Source organism: Budorcas taxicolor, chromosome 3 (assembly GCF_023091745.1).
Source record: "Budorcas taxicolor isolate Tak-1 chromosome 3, Takin1.1, whole genome shotgun sequence".
NCBI classification, from domain to species: Eukaryota; Metazoa; Chordata; class Mammalia; order Artiodactyla; family Bovidae; genus Budorcas; species Budorcas taxicolor.
This window is the reverse complement of record NC_068912.1, coordinates 75242670-75260228: the sequence shown is the minus strand read 5'-3', so window position 1 is coordinate 75260228 and position 17559 is coordinate 75242670. Positions and strand designations below refer to the sequence as shown.

At 37.3% G+C, this 17559-nt stretch overlaps 1 protein-coding gene across 1 annotated transcript in view; it reads left to right on the top strand.

Moving 5' to 3' along the window:
• LRRC7 (leucine rich repeat containing 7) overlaps positions 1-17559 on the top strand; it is a 492466-nt gene that overhangs the window by 288310 nt on the left and 186597 nt on the right. Inside the window, exon 7 of the mRNA XM_052637059.1 lies at positions 276-339. Within this exon, the coding sequence (XP_052493019.1) occupies positions 276-339 (64 nt within the window). The remainder of the gene's footprint in view (positions 1-275; positions 340-17559) is intronic.

Genomic DNA, 17559 nt, shown 5'->3' with positions numbered 1-17559 from the left:
ACAGATATTTAACAAGCTTCCCAGATTTTCATTATGCAGTCAGGCCTGTACTCCATGCACAGACTGGCATTTGGAAACATGGTAAACTACTAAAGGTTTTCAGGTAACAGGTAGAACATGTTTCTGTATATTTGAAATTTACTTCTGCCTGAAAAATACCCCTATATCTGTGCATAATAAACTCAGATAAATCTGACAAGAAGGTGGTTGGAATGTCTTTTGGAGCAATGTGTCATACACTGCCTCACAATATTATTTTTCTCCATCTGTTATAGGTCAATGCACAAACTGGCCCAGTTGGAAAGACTTGACCTAGGCAATAATGAATTCAGTGAGCTGGTGAGTGAATACATTTTCTAAACTTGACCAATATACACCAGGAGATTATTTCTGTTGTTCTTTGTAACCCCAGGTATTAAATCAAGTGCACATTTACATTTGCTAAGTATAAAAACAAAATAAAATCTGAAATTAAAGTGATTGTTTAGCTATATGGTAAACTATAGGTAACAATAATATTATGATTAACTTTTTTTTAAAGGGTAGGGTAAGTAGATAGGCAGATGCAAATTGTCAATTTTGAGCAGCAGCTATGTAGCAGGCACCATATTCAGTGTGTTATATATGTTGCCTCATTTAATCCTGATTTGCCATGTTACCATATTAACTTTATAGACACGAGCAGAAAGTGGTCACTGATTTACATATCTTTTATGTGGTTGAACAGGGCTTCCCTCATAGCTCAGTGGTAAAGAATCCGCCTGCAATGCAGGAGACCCCAATTCAATTTCTGGGTTGGGAAGATCCACTAGTGAAGGGATAGGCTACCCACTCCAGTATTCTTGGGCTTCCCTTCTGGCTCAGCTGGTAAAGAATCCACCTGCAATGTGGAAGACCAGGATGCCATCCCTGGATTGGGAAAATCCCCTGGAGAAGGGAAAGGCTACCCAAGCCAGTTTCTGGCCTGGATTCAAGACATCCTGGATTCCACGGCCTAGATTCCAGACATCCTGGAATGTGAAGTCAAGTGGGCCTTAGGAAATATCACTACGAACAAAGCTAGTGGAGGTGATGGAATTCTATCCGAGCTATTTCAAATCCTAAAAGATGATGCTGTGAAAGTGCTGCACTCAATATGCCAGCAAATCTGGAAAACTCAGCAGTGGCCACAGGACTGGAAAAGGTCAGTTTTCATTCCAATCCCAAAGAAAGGCAATGCCAAAGAATGTTCAAACTACTGCACAATTGCACTCATCTCACATGCTAGCAAAGTAATGCTCAAAATTCTCCAAACCAAGCTTCAACAGTATGTGAACCATGAACTTCCAGATGTTTAAGCTGGATTTTAAAAAGGCAGAGGAACCAGAGATGAAATTTCCAACATCCGTTGTATCATGAAAAAGTGAGGGAATTCCAGAAAAACATCTACTTTTGCTTTATTGACTATGCCAAAGCCTTTGACTGTGTGGACCACAACAAACTGTGGAAAATTCTTCAAGAGATGGGAATGGCGGACCACCTGACCTGCCTCCTGAGAAATCTCTATGCAGGTCAAGAAGCAACAGTTAGAACTGGACATGGAACAACAGACTGGTTCTAAATCGAGGAAGGAGTACTATTGTCACCCTTATTTAACTTATATGTAGAGTACATCATATGAAATGCTGGGCTGGATGAAGCACAAGCTGGAATCAAGACTGCCGGGAGAAATATCAATAAGCTCAGAGATGCAGATGACACCACCCTTATGGCAGAAAGTGAAAAAGAACTAAAGAGCCTCTTGGTGAAAGTGAAAGAGGAAAGCGAAAAAGTTGGCTTAAAGCTCAACATTCAGAAAACTAAGATCATGACATCCGATCCCATCACTTCATGGCAAATAGACAGCAAAATAAGTGGAAAGAGTGATAGATTTTATTTTGTGGAGCTCCCAAATCCCTGAAGATGGTGACTGCAGCCATGATATTAAAAGACTTTTAGTCCTTGGAAGAAAAGTTATGACCAAACTAGACAGCATGTTAAAAAGCATAGACATTACTTTGCCAACAAAGGTCCATCTAGTCAAGGCTATGGTTTTTCCGGTAGTTGTGTATGGATGTGAGAGTTGGACTATAAAGAAAGCTGAGCACCAAAAAATTGATGCTTTTGAACTGTGGTGTTGGAGAAGACTCTTGAAAGTCCCTTGGACTGCAAAGAGATCCAACCAGTCAATCCTAAAGGAGATCAGTCCTGGGTGTTCATTGGAAGGACTGATGTTGAAGCTGAAACTCCAATACTTTGGCCACCTGATGTGAAGAGCTGACTCATTTGAAAAGACCCTGATGCTGGGAAAGATTGAAGGCGAGAGAAGGGGATGACAGAGGATGAGATGGTTGGATGGCATCATTGACTCAATGGACATGAGTTTGGGTAAACTCCAGGAGTTGGTTATGGACATGGAGGCCTGGCGTGCTGTGGTCCATGGGGTTGCAAAGAGTCAGACATGATTGAGCAACTGAACTAAATTGGACTAAACTTTGACCATAACTAATTTGGTCATTATATCAGCCTTTATCCAGTTTATTGAGGCTAAAAACTAATTTTTATTCCTCTGTGATTAGAAGTTTAATCTAATTTTATGAGTTACATGTTCCCTTTAGGTTGTGTTCATCTTTCTTGCAGAGAAATGCTCTGTCATCTCTTGCTTTTCTCTGCATGTCTCCTTAAGATGAAATTTGGGTGAGTGCAAAGGAAGGTACATGTCTTTGTAACTTGAGGGAAAGAGACCCCCTGGACTCAGACTGGTTTTCAGAAGTGTTGGCCTCTGAGGCTGATGTCTGCAGCTGATAGTTCCTTCTATGTCCAGTCTGCAGTTCTGAACCTGCAGTCAGTTTTTTGGGCTCAGGCGGTACCCCCCTGCTAGAATTGGCCATCTCCCTCTTGCTGAAGGTGCAATCACCCAGCCATCACTGCATGTGCGTGCGTGAGTCCCTGCCCTGTCTTCCCTCCTGCACCATGCTTGGCAGTCTTTCCCTGAATTCTGTTGTGAAGGAACCCTCACCAGTCACAATGCTACTAGTGGCCCTAAACCAAGTCTACAGTCTCCGAGAATCCACATGACATGCAAACTGAAAAAGGTCCAATAAAACATAAATTTCAGAGCTTCCTTTTGCCTGCTACACTGCACTGACAAGCTTGCTCTGTTTTGGATGCACCTAACTTTGTTATAGGGCAGCTGGCAAGGTGGCCTCAACACAATATGTCAAGAGGACCTGGTACCTAGTATAACACACCTCTGGTATTTTTAAGGGAAATGTTTATTAATTTAAGCAGAGCGAGTGGTAATGGTAGTGCATAACAGTAGCAAAACTAGTTTATACTAGTTTTTAAATTAATTTTTAAGAAGGTAGGATCTGCCCATGACATATAACTTGGCCTAGTAGTTGAAAGAGCATGTACAATGGTTTCAGATGACTGAGGTTTAACTTTCATCACTGGTTAGCTGGGTACCTTTAGGTCTGTAACTTGCTCTCTATCCTCAGCTTCCTCTTCAATAAAATAAAGGTATCAAACCTAACTATCACATAGACTTTTGGAGAGAATTTCATGTGAGAGAATCTATAATAAACAATGTGTGTTTCAAATGAACTTCAATTCTGTCCAGTATAGCATTTTGCAAGCCTTTTGTATGGATACTTTGTGAATCAATGTTTTACTCTAAATATTTCCATCAACAAAGATGAATAAGACATGTTTATTTTTTGAAATTAAGCTTTCTAAAAGTAAATTTTAAATACATCTATTTTCCCTTCTGCTTTATGATGTCTAAGAAATCATCTGAGCAAAAATATCGTTTACTTTTGAACTCCCAATATTCCCACTTGTCACAAAGTAGGTCTCTTAAACATTTTCTTTTGCATTTGTACTGGGGTACTTTATTTGATAATACTCAGTTATTTGGTAGGGTAGGGGGATGGGAGTATAATTCTAGAACTTCATATCTCTAATATTATTTACTTTTAGTCAAATATTTGACTTTCATTAATCATACTTGTGGGAGTAGCTGTTGTTTCTGTGACAGTAACAATTTTTAATGTGAAAATAAGAGAATTTGCTTTGATAAGAGACCTCTAGAAGGAATATCACATGGAGGAAAGGGAATTAAATTCTAATCTGTAGCTAAATACTGACACATAGAAGATTATTAGATGATTCATTTTGTGACACAGTAAAAATATGGAGGGATGGCAGTAAGTAAAAAAAGAAAGAAAGAGGAAGCCTAACGAAGAGAACAGATGTCTGTTTATCAGAGAAGCAATGTACATATCCTGCATAAGGTTTGAACTGGAAATGCCTACTTATGGATGCTTTTGTAGTCATAAAAGATTCTACACAAAAGAAATTATGCTTCTAATAGCAGTAAACTCTAGAAGATTCTGGGCTTCCCTGGTGGCTCAGAGGTTAAAGCGTCTGCCTGAATGAAGGAGACCTGGGTTCGATCCCTGGGTCAGGAAGATCCCCTGGAGAGGGAAATGGCAACCCACTCCAGTATTCTTGCCTGGAGAATCCCATGGACGGAGGAGCCTGGTGGGCTACAGTCCACGGGGTCGTAAAGAGTCGGACACGACTGAGTGACTTCACTTTCATTAGAAGATTCTGGACACAGTTCTGAAACATAATAGATTCCTAAAGCTTTTTTTCCCCCAAAGATATCTTTTACAGCTTTTTAATCAATATAAAAGTTAAATAAACGTTCATTTAAAAATTTATAAAATTAAAAGTATAAAGATGATAGTATAAATAGTTGGTGATTTCATCCATGTGTGTAATCATTATTACTAATTTTGGTATATTCTTTTTCCCCTCTCCCATTTTCTTTTTTATGAGATCAAATGAATATTACTTGGGGCCTGATCAGAAATGGCACACTGTTAGGTTGATGTGAGGAGTTGGATAGTATCAATCCTTAAACCCTTTTGTATATCCTAGGTAGTACAGTCTTCACACTGTCACAATAATGAATAACATCTTAATGTCAAGCAATGGGCAACGATGCTACAACAGATTAAGTGATTATCATGGTGCCCAGAAGCTATATCGTAATATATTTCAGGAATATAGAGATTTATCCCATAAACTAAGAACTGTTACTGGTTCTGAACTGGTGGATGAAATAATGAAGCCCTCAAAGTGAATCACCATCAGCAAGAATACTGGCAAATGGAACAGACTGAATAGCAAAGCCTGGAGGAGATAGGATGGCTCCAGTAAGTGTGAGGTCACGGCTGACCATCCCTCAGATCTAGCTCCAGCTTCCTGCTCCTTCACTTCCTCTCTTCACCCGACTCTGCCTTACAAAGGAGAGGCTGAGACACACAGAGAAATGTCACTTAGAGCCCTCGACAATTCTGCTATGAGAACCTTCATCGAAAGAGTCAGTCATAAGAAGCAAAATAGAAAGCTTTTTGCCACCAGAAAGAGAAATTTGCTCAGCTCAGAGGAGGTTAACAGCAGACTGGAAAAGGGTCTGTGTGTAGCTTAGAGTTCTGGAATTGAAAGGTAGCAGGCAGCAGCCTGGGTGACAAACCACTGACCACAAAGTGACAAAGGACAGCGGGAGGTGAACACAGAGATTACAGTGGGCATTGGAGCAGCATCTCCTGTTATGTGAAAGTTTCTCTTCTTTTTGCCCACCACTCTGCACCCCCACCCACCACCACAAAGGGACTCCTACAAGGAATACTTGGGAAAGAAGATCTTGATATGGGAGGTCAGATCCAAACAGGAGGGAGGCAAGAGAAATGAGCTTTGAAATTTTACTGTAACTATGACATACATATTGTGTATGTGTTATATAGAAAGAGATTTCTATTTACTATATTGAAATGATAGTGTATACTCTTATTTCTGTATTCAGTCATGATTATCAAATTGAAATAATTAGATTCTTTATAGACGTTATGTCATAAGCTTTCTCTGCAGCTGAATTACGAAGACCGTCAAATAGTAGCCATGAAACAAATAGTGGACTAAAACTTAAATTTAAGAGAAAATTATAAAATTAAAGAAACTTAAAATTTTATTATATCAAATTTGCTAGGTTTAAAATAATATATGTAATATATGTTTAAGTTAGAAAGCAGAATAAAATATATCCTTGAGAACCTATCACTATATTCTTATGAACTAGAAAATCATCAGTTCTGTACAGTCCTAAATTTTATTTCACATTCCATACATTTGCATATATTTGGAACATTATATTATTTCACTTTGCTTGTTCTCAAGCTTTCTAAAAACATGACTATACTACAACTTTATTTACCCTTTATTTTCTCATGTACAATCATTTTTATTACACTTTTTAGCTTTTTATTTTGTATTGGAGCATAGTTGATTAACAATGTTGTGTTAGTTTCTCTCTGGTGCCTCAGCAGTAAATAATCTGCCCACCGTGCAGGAGACCATCTGCAATGTAGCAGACATGGGTTCAGTCTCCCAGGTGGGGAAGATCCCCTGGAGAAGGAAATGGCAACCCACTCCAGTATTCTTGCCTGGGAAATCCCACGGACAGAGAAGCCTGGCAGGCTACAGTCCATGGGGTTGCAAGAATTGGACACGACTTAGTGACTAAACCACCACCATACAGCAAAGTGATTCAGTTATTCATATACATGTATCTATTCTTGTACAAATTCTTTTCCCATTTAAGTTGTTACATAATATAGAGCAGAGTTCCCTATGCTATACAGTAGGTCCTTGTTAGTAATCCATTTTATTGCTGTGATGAATATTTTTATAAATACACATGTACAAGAGTTTATGTAAGACATATATTTACAAGTGAAATTTCTTGGTCCTAGATTGTGCACATACTCAATTCAAAAAATAGTTTTAGTTTTTTTTTTTCGTTTGTTTCAAAACAGTATGTGTAAGAGTTCCCAAGCTTTGTATCTTCTTCTATACGTGATTGTCAGATTTTATTACTTTTGTTTCTTTTTTTTATGTGTAGAATCACTTTTTTTTTTTTTTTACTTTATTTTACTTTACAATACTGTATTGTTTTGCCATACATTGACGTGAATCCACCACGGGTGTATTATTATGATATTAATTTGCATATCTCTGATTCCTAATGTGATTAAAATTTTTCCCTAAGTTAGTGGTAGTTTGTGTTTCCTCTTCTGTGAAATGCCTGTTTATATATTTTTGGGCCATATACTGTTAGTTGTCTTTTTCTCATAGATATCCAGGGATCTTTTATATATTCTAGATATTAATCCTTTGTTGATTATGTGTACTACAGATATCTCCCCTGAGTCTCTGCAGGGTCACTTTATTTTCTTCATAATATCTTTTGATAACCAGAAGTTCTTAACTGAAACATAATAAAATGCATAATTTTTATGTCTAGAAGGTCCTGTGTCTTACTTAAGAAGGTCTTGGTTCCCCGAAATCAAATAGATCTTTTTATATGTTTTCTTCTTTAAAAAATGAGGATTTCATTATTCATAGTCAAATTTATTTCCACCTGGGCTTAATGTTTTATATTGCATACATTTTTTCTTAACAGATATTGAATTTCTCAAGCAACATTTACTTAGTTATTCTTTTCACCTGACTACAAAGTCCTATTAATAAAATATGATTTCTATACATTAATATGTTACTTTCTTCATTGATCATTTTACTATCTTGGTGCTAAAACCAATGTCTTAATTAGCACAAACAGGAAATTTTTGATATCTGATAAGACAAGTGTCTCCAACTTAGGCACTTGGACATTTTAGATACTTGAATTTTAGAAAAAGTTTTTCAGGTCTCTCAAAAGGGAAAAAACATTGTTAGAATTTGATTAAAAATGGATTCTATAAATCAATTTTGATTGGACTAAAAATAGAAAATTGATATTTTATGATACTGAATTCTTATGCATCATGACATATCTCCACTTGTCTATTTTTATATTGTTCAGTATAATTTTGTAATTTTTAAAAAAGTTTTTATGTATTTCTAATTAGTTTACTCCTTTCTACCTTATTTTTTTGTTGTAGTTATAAATGCACTTTAAAAAAATATATAGTCTCCAACTATTTTGTTGCAGCCTGTAGTAATCCATTTGATTCTTGCATTTTTACTTATATCTATGTACTTGTCAAACTCCCTTAATAATATGAATAATTTGTCTGTAGATTCTTTAGGGATTTCTAAAGTGATTTCTAATTTGTCTGTAGATTTCTTTAGTGATGGTTTAGTCACTAATCTGAATAGTTGAGTAGAAGAAAGTGTCATTGATTCTTGATTTTAATTGAAAAACATTTAATGTTTATTATTAAAAATGCTCTTTAATATTAGTTTTAGATAGATACTTTTTATTAGGTTCAAACATATCTTCCTATTTCTAAGAAAATTTATTATGATGCTTTGCCAAACTCTATAAAATGCTCTTTTTGAATTTATTCAAATAATATTGTTTCTCCTTTAAACTGTTAATGCCATAAATTACATAGAATTTCTAGTGAAAACCACCTTTGAATCTCTGAAATACATCCAACATAATTATGACCTTCTGTATAAACTATATTCAGTTCAATCTTGAGAATTTTTTTACATCTATGCTCATGCATGAGGTTGGTATACATTATTATTGTGTACTCTATCTGTGGGTTCATTTTTTTCACCCATTTTGGAAGATTAACAGTCTTTATCTCCTCAAATGCTGCCTTTTATCTTTATCTTCTGTCTCTTCTGCTAAAATCTGGATTAAATATGAGTGATTTTGAAGTAAGTGATTTTGAATAACCATTTTATTAATTATTTTGTAAGCTTTTTTCTGGAAAAGTAATCAGATAAAGGGTAATTCTAAAATATGTATTTCATGTCCTTAAAGAAAGTCTTTCTGCCTCTGTACCTAAAATTAGCCAGTATTCACTCTCCAGAGTTTAAGGCATGATGATGAAATCATTTTAAGAATATGTTCAACTCTTTGAGCAGCTTAATGTACCAGTTAGTTCTAAACTACAGGTGATTCAAATTCTGGATACAAGAACAAAACATGCATTTTAAAAAGCAAAACACCTAAATAACAGCAACAAAAATATTTATAGTGTAAAAAGAAATCTTTTAATTAAGGAAACAATTCTTTAAACAGCAAAGATGGATTGCTTTTAAAGATTCAGAGGATTCATCAGGAAATAATAGCATTGTTTGCATTGTTTTAAATATCTAATATTTGAAACAGTATGTCAAGTAGTCTTTATTGATTTCATAAATTCGGCCATCCATAGACTGTATTCGGGCTTCCCAGGTGGATCGGATGGTAAAGAATATGACTATAATGTAAGAGACTCGTGTTCAGTCCCTGGGTCAGGAAGATCCCCTGGAGAAGGGGATGGCAGCCCACTCCAGTATTCTTGCCTGGAGAATTCCATGGACAGAGGAGCCTGGCAGGCTACAATCCATGGGATCTCAAAGAGTCAGACGTGACTTAGCGACTAAACAACAGTGAACTATAGTAGAGTATTTATATTATATAAAACTTCTTTATGGAAAAGCAAAAATAGTCTGCACTTTATAAATCACTATTTTAAATACTTAGTAAGGCTACAGATCACGATAAACAAGAATTTCTAGTCTCAATATTCAAACTGAATTTGTTTCTGTTGACTTTTTCAACTTTATTTCATTGAATCAAACAAAACTTTCAAATGGATAAATCAAGTGAAGAATGGAAACACTCTGAGCAAAATAATGTAGAAGAAATGCCAATACTTTTATAGACCATTTGGCTTTATAAATAAATATGAATGTGTTTTCATAGAAATTTGAGGCAGCTGAATGCTGTTTTAACTTGTAATTTAAATTGATTAGAATTTAATTAAGCTTTACCTTAATGGCCAATGAGTTCACCTCCATAGTTTGCCCAAGGTATGCTCATTTTTAATTACTTAGGATGCGTGTATACATGACGCAAGCATTATATTCACATATCCAGCAATTTCCTTTATAGATAATTACAGCATAGGCTTTCCACATGCCATGTCATAACTCACTTCACTTGTGTCCAACTCTTCAGGACCTTATGGACTGTAGCCCACTAGGCTTCTCTGTCCATGGGATTCTCCAGGCAAGGAGAGGACAGAGTTGCCATGCCCTCCCCCAGGGGATCTTCCCAACTCAGGAATCAAACTGGCATCTCACGTCTCCGGCTGTGGCAGGCAGGTTCTTTACTAGTGCCTTGGGAAGTCCCAGGTTTGCCACACCTACTAATAAAATTTTGCTAATTATTCCTCAAGTAAAACTTATAAGAAAGAAAAAAGTAATAAAAATATGATTTGTCATCATATAACCAGTCATCCCATTTTCAGGGAAAAATATTTAAAACATCCTAGTTATTAACTCTTCCATTTCCTGTATTTGTAAAATGATTGATGCCATAGATTTTGTGTGTGTATACACATATAAATTTATATATATATATCACAGACATCACCAGAGTTTATTAATATATCAAGAGAAAGTTGAAAAATGTAACTCGTTTTAAAATTATTAGAGGCACATCAGTTTCTGTGCCAGTAAAGGTTCAAACAGGGGATGGAAACTATATTAAGCATTTAACAAAGAGTTTAATATAAACAATGGGCAATCATATTAGAAAACTGGACAGAAGGGGGACTCTGAAGGACCAGAGATGTAATAACTCTAGGAAGCAGCTACCACCTCTAATAGAGGAGACAAATGGAAGACAGTAGTCTAAGGAATTATGAAAACTTAAAGCTGAGACTCAGGCATATAAAGTGGGGCACCTGTGAGCTGGTGCTGATGTCTTCAAGGGGCTAATAAGGCTAGTTCTAGTTGTGTGGAAAAACTGCAAGCTGCAAACAACTGCTGTTGCTGAATGTTAGTGTCACCATAGGGAGCAGTGTTGCTGTTGAGATGCTAACTGTCCAGCCATTAAGTAAAAGAAGCAAGTCCCTTCTTCTTCCTCTAGCCTCCCAGTCTGTCTCCACTATAACCAGTTGCCAGTGCCTGATGCAGAGCCACCTGTCAAAAAAAAAAAAATTTAACTCAGAATTTCACTTCATGTCTGAACATAATTATGGAGTTTTTTTCAACAGGAGGATCAAACTGGGGTGTCCATTTTTATAAGTGCAACATCTGTTGATCTAGAACTTTGAGGAGCAATCTACAATGTTGTATCTACAAACCTCATTTCTTTACTTTTAAACTTTCTTTTTCCTAACAATAAAATAAATTATCTTTGCCTCTGTTTTCAGAGGAAGAAGCTTTTCCCTCATTGCCATTTCTCATTACTGCAATAAGGCTGGGCACTTTAAATGAAATTAATTCACGCTATTTGTTGTTGTTCAGTTGCTAAGTCCTGTCCAACTCTTTGAGACTCTATGAACTGTAGCACACGAGGCTTGCCTGTCCTTCGCTATCTCCCGGAGTTCACTCAAACTCAGGTCCACTGAGTCAGTGATACCATCCAACCATATCATCCTCTATCACCCTCTTTTTTTGTCTTCCATTTTTCCCAGCATCAGGGTCGTTTCCAATAAGTTGGCTCTTTGCATTAGGTGGTCAAAGTGTTGCAGCTTCAGCTTCAGTCCTTCCAATGAATATTCAGGGCTTCCTTTCAGATTGACTGGTTTGATCTTGCTATCTGAGGGACTCTCGGGAGTCTTCTCCAACACCACAGTTCAAAAGCATCAATTCTTCAGCACTCAGCTTTCATTATGGTCCAACTCTCACATCATACATGACTACTGGAAAAACCATAGCTTTGACTTTATGGACATTTGTCAGCAAAATAATGTCTCTGCTTTTTAATATGCTGTCTAGGTTTGTCATACCTTTTCTTCCAATAAACAAGCATCTTTTAATTTCATGTCTGCAGTCACCATCTGCAGTGATTTTGGAGCCCAAGAAAATAAAGTCTGTCACTGTTTACATTGTTTCCCCATCTGTTTGCCATGAAGTGATGGGACCGGATGCCACGATCTTAGTTTTTTTAATATTGAGTTTTAAGCCAGCTTTTCACTTTCCTCTTTCAGCTTCATCAGGAGGCTCTTTAGTTTCTCTTTGCTTTCTGCCATTAGAGTGGTATCATCTGCATATCTAAGGTTGTTGATAGCTCTGTTTTCCTTTCCATAAATAATTTTTTTCTGAATGGCATATATCTAACTATAATCAAGTGTCCTGGTGATTCTGTCAGTAGTTTCAGCCAGAGAGTTAAAGAAAAAAAAAAAAAAAAAGCTCTCTGATTGAACCAATATAAATTATGTGAAAAAAGAATACAAATTTATAGTCAACACTTTACCAAAAAGTAGGAGTATTGTGCAATTATGTAATAAACCCACAAGAATATTCTTGAGTTGTGAATAGGATTTTCAAATAACCCAAAAACTAAAAAAAAAAACCACTATATTTGAAATAATTAAATTCAAAATGCCATCTTCTACATTTGTATACTGAATATCATATCAGGATGTACTTTCTGAAATTTAATCAAAAATTTATTTGATTTCAACCTTCCCAACAAACTGAAACTAGAAGGCAATGAAAATACTAATGAGAAATATAAAGAAAGAGTAGAAAGAGAGAGTATGTGTGTGGTTGTGTGGGTCTGGGTATGTGTGTATACAGGTCTGCAGAGTATAATTAGATAAGGTGGCCAGGGAAGTTTTACACAGAAGGTGACATTTTAATAAAAAACCTAAAGAAGACAAGGGAATGAATCATGCTAATATCTGGGTGTATGATCATTCTAGACAGGGGAACAGGAAGTATAAACACCTGAGATGAAAGCAAGCCTGACTTGTGGACAGCAGGAAGACTAGAAGGCCTGGAGCAGGGTAAGTGAGAAGAATAGGTGATGAGTTAATTGAGGGAATTTGAAGGCAGATACACAAGGAGAGGTGGAATCCTGGAAGACATTTCAAGGCTTTTGGCTTTTACTGTGAGTAAAGTAGAAGCCCTTTGGAAGGTTTTGAACAAGTAGAACCCATGGCCAATTTATGTTGTCATGTCATATTATGTTACATTAGGTTACAGTATGTTACATTAATTATACCATATTATGTCACACCAGGATAATTTGATTGCTGTGTTGAGTATCATGGAAAGTGGGGCAAGGTATAGTCAAAGAGACCAGTTAGGAAGTTATTGCAATAATATAGGCAAGAAATGCTAGTGACCTGGAATGAGGTAGTAACAGTGGAGGTGGTAAGAAGGAGTTGATTTCTGGGTAAATGTTAAAGATATAGCTAAAAGGAGGATCTGAACTTGGAAATCAGGGGTGTGCGTGCTCAGTCACTTCAGATCTGTCTCTTTGCGGCCCTATGGACTGTAGCCTTCCAGGCATCTCTGTCTATGGAATTATCCAGGCAAAAATATTGGAGTGGGTTGCCATGCCCTGCTACAGGGAAATTAGGAACACCTTCTTTCAAAAAATAACACAAAATTATGAATACATAATTAAGTATAAAAGTTAATGTTTACTCATGATGAAAAAAGAAACTGTGAATTTTAAATTACAAATTAAAATTAACAGAATACAATTTTAAAAAGCTTATAAATGTCATAAACATCATTAAATCCAGAAAAATAACATAATGGCACACATCTGCAATACTCCTTTTCCCTTCAATATGATGGTCTTATGCTCTTTAACAGTCTTTTCACAAGACAAATATTTTGTAATATTATTTTCTATTGTGATAATAGAAAACTAACCCAGGTTTATCTCTTCCATAGTTTTTATTGATGATAATTTGGAAACATTTGTTTCATCTTTATAATTTTCCATTGTTACACCTTGTAAAATTTTAGGATTGTCAAATTTGGGAAAACTCCCTATATTTCAAGCCTTGTTTTTCTTCCTTCACCTACAAATCTGGTACTGAGAACCAAAGAACATATTCATATTCCAATACTTTCCTTGGCCTTGTACCTTAAAGTTACGAGGGTCAGGGGAGTTGAACAATGAACACAGTCAGAATATTTCTGGGAGATATTTCAACTCTAGATGGCTAACAACCGGTTAACTATATAGAGACTTGATTGCAAACTATATAAATATATTCCATGAAATGTATACTAAAGGTATTCCCATGCAACTTCCTTTTATCTATTAATATCTCCCTAAAATGCCTGTGGTCATTTCATCAGAACATGTCATGAGAAAAATTTCAGCAAAAGGAAGTCAGGTTCATTCAGTTCAGTAGCTCAGTCATGTCCAACTCTTTGTGACCCCATGGACTGCAGCACGCCAGGCCTTCCTGTCCATCACTAACTCCCGGAGTTGATTCAAACTCATGTCCATTGAGTCGGTGATGCCACCCTACCATTTCATGCTCTGTTGTCCCCTTCTCCTCTCTCCTTCAATCTTTCCCAGCATCAGGGTCTTTTCCGATGAGTCAGCTCTTCCCATCAGTTGGCCAAAGTATTGGAGTTTCAGCTTCAAAATCAGCATCAGTCCTTCCAATGAACACCCAGTACTGGTCTCCTTTAGGATGGACTGGTTGGATCTCCTTGCAGTCCAAGGGACTCTCAAGAATCTTCTCCAACACCACAGTTCAAAAGCATTAATTCTTCAGCACTCAGCTTCTTCTGCTTCTGTTAGGTCCATACTATTTCTGTCCTTTATTGAGCCCATCTTTACATGAAATGTTGCCTTGGTATCTCTAATTTTTTTTGAAGAGATCTCTAGACCTTCCCATTCTATTGTTTTCCTCTATTTCTTTCCACTGATCACTGAGCAATGCTTTCTTATCTCTGCTTGCTATTCTTTGGAACTCTGCATTCAAATGGGTATATCTTTACTTTTCTCCTTTGCTTTTTGCTTCTCTTTTTATCTATTAATCTATTATTCTATCTATTAATCTATTATTATTTACCTATTAATATCTCCCTAAAATGCCTCTGGTCATTTCATCAGCACATGTCATGAGAGAAATTGCAACACAAAGGAAATCAGGTTAGAAATTATAATTAAAAGGTATTACTTTTCCCAGCATTTCAGGCCTAGGCACCTACCTGTATTTTTTTCTTATTGTTGATAAATAACCCCAGACTTAGTGGCTTAAAACAATGCAAAGTTACTATCTTACAGTCCTGGAGGTCAGAGGTCCTAAATTTGAAGTGTTGTCAGGGTTTTGATCCTTCTAGAGTCTTTATGAGAGAATCTGTTGTTTATCTTTTCTAGCTCCTGGAGGCTACTTCATCCCATGGCTGGGATCCCATTCTAAATTTGAAGTGTTGTCAGGGTTTTGATCCTTCTAGAGACTTCATGAGAGAATCTGTTCCTTATCTTCTCTAGCTCCTGGAGGCTACCTCATCCCGTGGCTGGTGATCCCTCTCTCACATTACTTCAGTCTCTGTATCTGTCATCACGTCTCCTATTCTGATTTTACTTCTGTCATTACATCTCTTTCTGTCTCTTCTCCCATTCCCCTGCCTCTCTCATCTAAGTACTTTTGTGATCACTTTGGGACCACTCAGATAATTCAGGATAATCTCTTTCTCAATATCTTTTAAATTAATCATATCTGCAAATTCTCTTTTATCCTGTAAGGTAACATATTCAAAGGTTCAAGGAATCAGGACATGGACATCTTTGAAAGTCCATTGTTCAGCCTACCAGTAAGGTCTCTATCCCCACAGATTCATGTCTAACCACATGAAAATGCATCCATCCCAACTCAAGGTCTCCAAAATTCTCACTTATTACAAAATCAACCCATGTATAAAAATCTCATCTAAATCTCATAAGCTCAAAAGTTCTAAATTCCATCACCAAAGTCATCTAAGTTAGACATCTAAGGACAGGGAAGCCTGGCATGATGCAGTCCAAAGGGTTACAAAGACTCAGACACAATTTAGTGACTGGACAACAAAAAGGTAGACAGAAGTAAAGTTCTGGGTATAATCTACCCTAGGTCCAACTCCCTTTCCATCTGTAGACCTATAAAACTAGAAAACAGGTAATCTGCTTCCAAAATATGACTGTGTGATAGGGAAAGGATAACAGTTATAGATATCTTCACAAAAAAAAAAAAAAAAAAAGGAGGATGGGAATGGAGGCAAAGAAAGAGTCTACATTCAAAACCAGTTTCAAAATTCATCCAAGCAAACTCCATGAGGTTTCAAGGCCTGAGAATAACCTCTGTGGTTCAAGATTCATTTTTCTGTGCCTGTAGCTTTACTCTCTGCATCACTGTTCTTTTTTCTGAAAGGAAAGCAAGGATTTGCAGTGGAGTAGCTTTATAAGCCTGTTCACTACCTATATAATGTTATGAGTCTGAAAGAAAAGTTATGACCAACCTAGATAGCATATTCAAAAGCAGACATTACTTTGCCAACTAAGGTCCGTCTAGTCAAGGCTATGGTTTTTCCAGTAGTCATGTATGGATGTAAGAGTTGGACTGTGAAGAAAGCTAAGCGCTGAAGAATTGATGCTTTTGAACTGTAGTGTTGGAGAAGACTCTTGAGAGTCCCTTGGACTGCAAGGAGATCCAACCAATCCATTCTGAAGGAGATCAGCCCTGGGATTTCTTTGGAAGGAATGATGCTAAAGCTGAAACTCCAGTACTTTGGCCACCTCATGCAAAGAGTTGACTCATTGGAAAAGACTGATGCTGGGAGGGATTGGGGGCAGGAGGAGAAGGGGATGACAGAGGATGAGATGGCTGGATGGCATCACTGACTCGATGGATGTGAATCTGAGTGAACTCTGGGAGTTGGTGATGGACATGGAGGCCTGGCGTGCTGCGATTCATGGGGTCGCAAAGAGTCAGACACGACTGAGCGACTGAACTGCACTGAACTGAACTGAACTGAACTGAACTGCACAGTCTTCTTTCATTTTGTCCTCTCTCTGTTCCTTTCAGCCCATGCTGTCTGTGTTTCTGCTGATACAACAGTCTAAAGAGCCTGTGGGTCTCCCATTTATATCTTGAGGATTCTTCCACTGTGCAAGAGAGTTTCTTTACAGATCAGTCAGTTCAGTTCAGTTCAGTTGCTCAGTCACGTCCGACTCTTTGCAACGCCATGAATTGCAGCACTACAGGCCTCCCTGTCCATCACTAACTCCCAGAGTTCACTCAAACTGACGTCCATCGAGTCAGTGATGCCATCCAGCCATCTCATCCTCTGTCATCCTCTTCTCCTCCTTCCCCCAATGCCTCCCAGCATCAGAGTCTTTTCCAATGAGTCAGCTCTTCACATGAGGTGGCCAAAGTACTGGAGTTTCAGCTTTAGCATCATTCCTTCCAAAGAAATCCGAGGGCTGATCTCCTTCAGAATGGACTGGTTGGATCTCCTTGCAGTCCAAGGGACTCTCAAGAGTCACCACAGTTCAAAAGCATCAGTTCTTCAGCGCTCAGCTGTCTTCACAGTCCAACTCTCACATCCGTAAATGACTACTGGAAAAACCGTAGCCTTGACTAGACGGACCTTAGTCAGCAAAGTAATGTCTCTACTTTTGAATATGCTATCTAGGTTGGTCATAACTTTCCTTCCAAGGAGTAAGCATCTTTTAATTTCATGGCTGCAATCACCATCTGCAGTGATTTTGGAGCC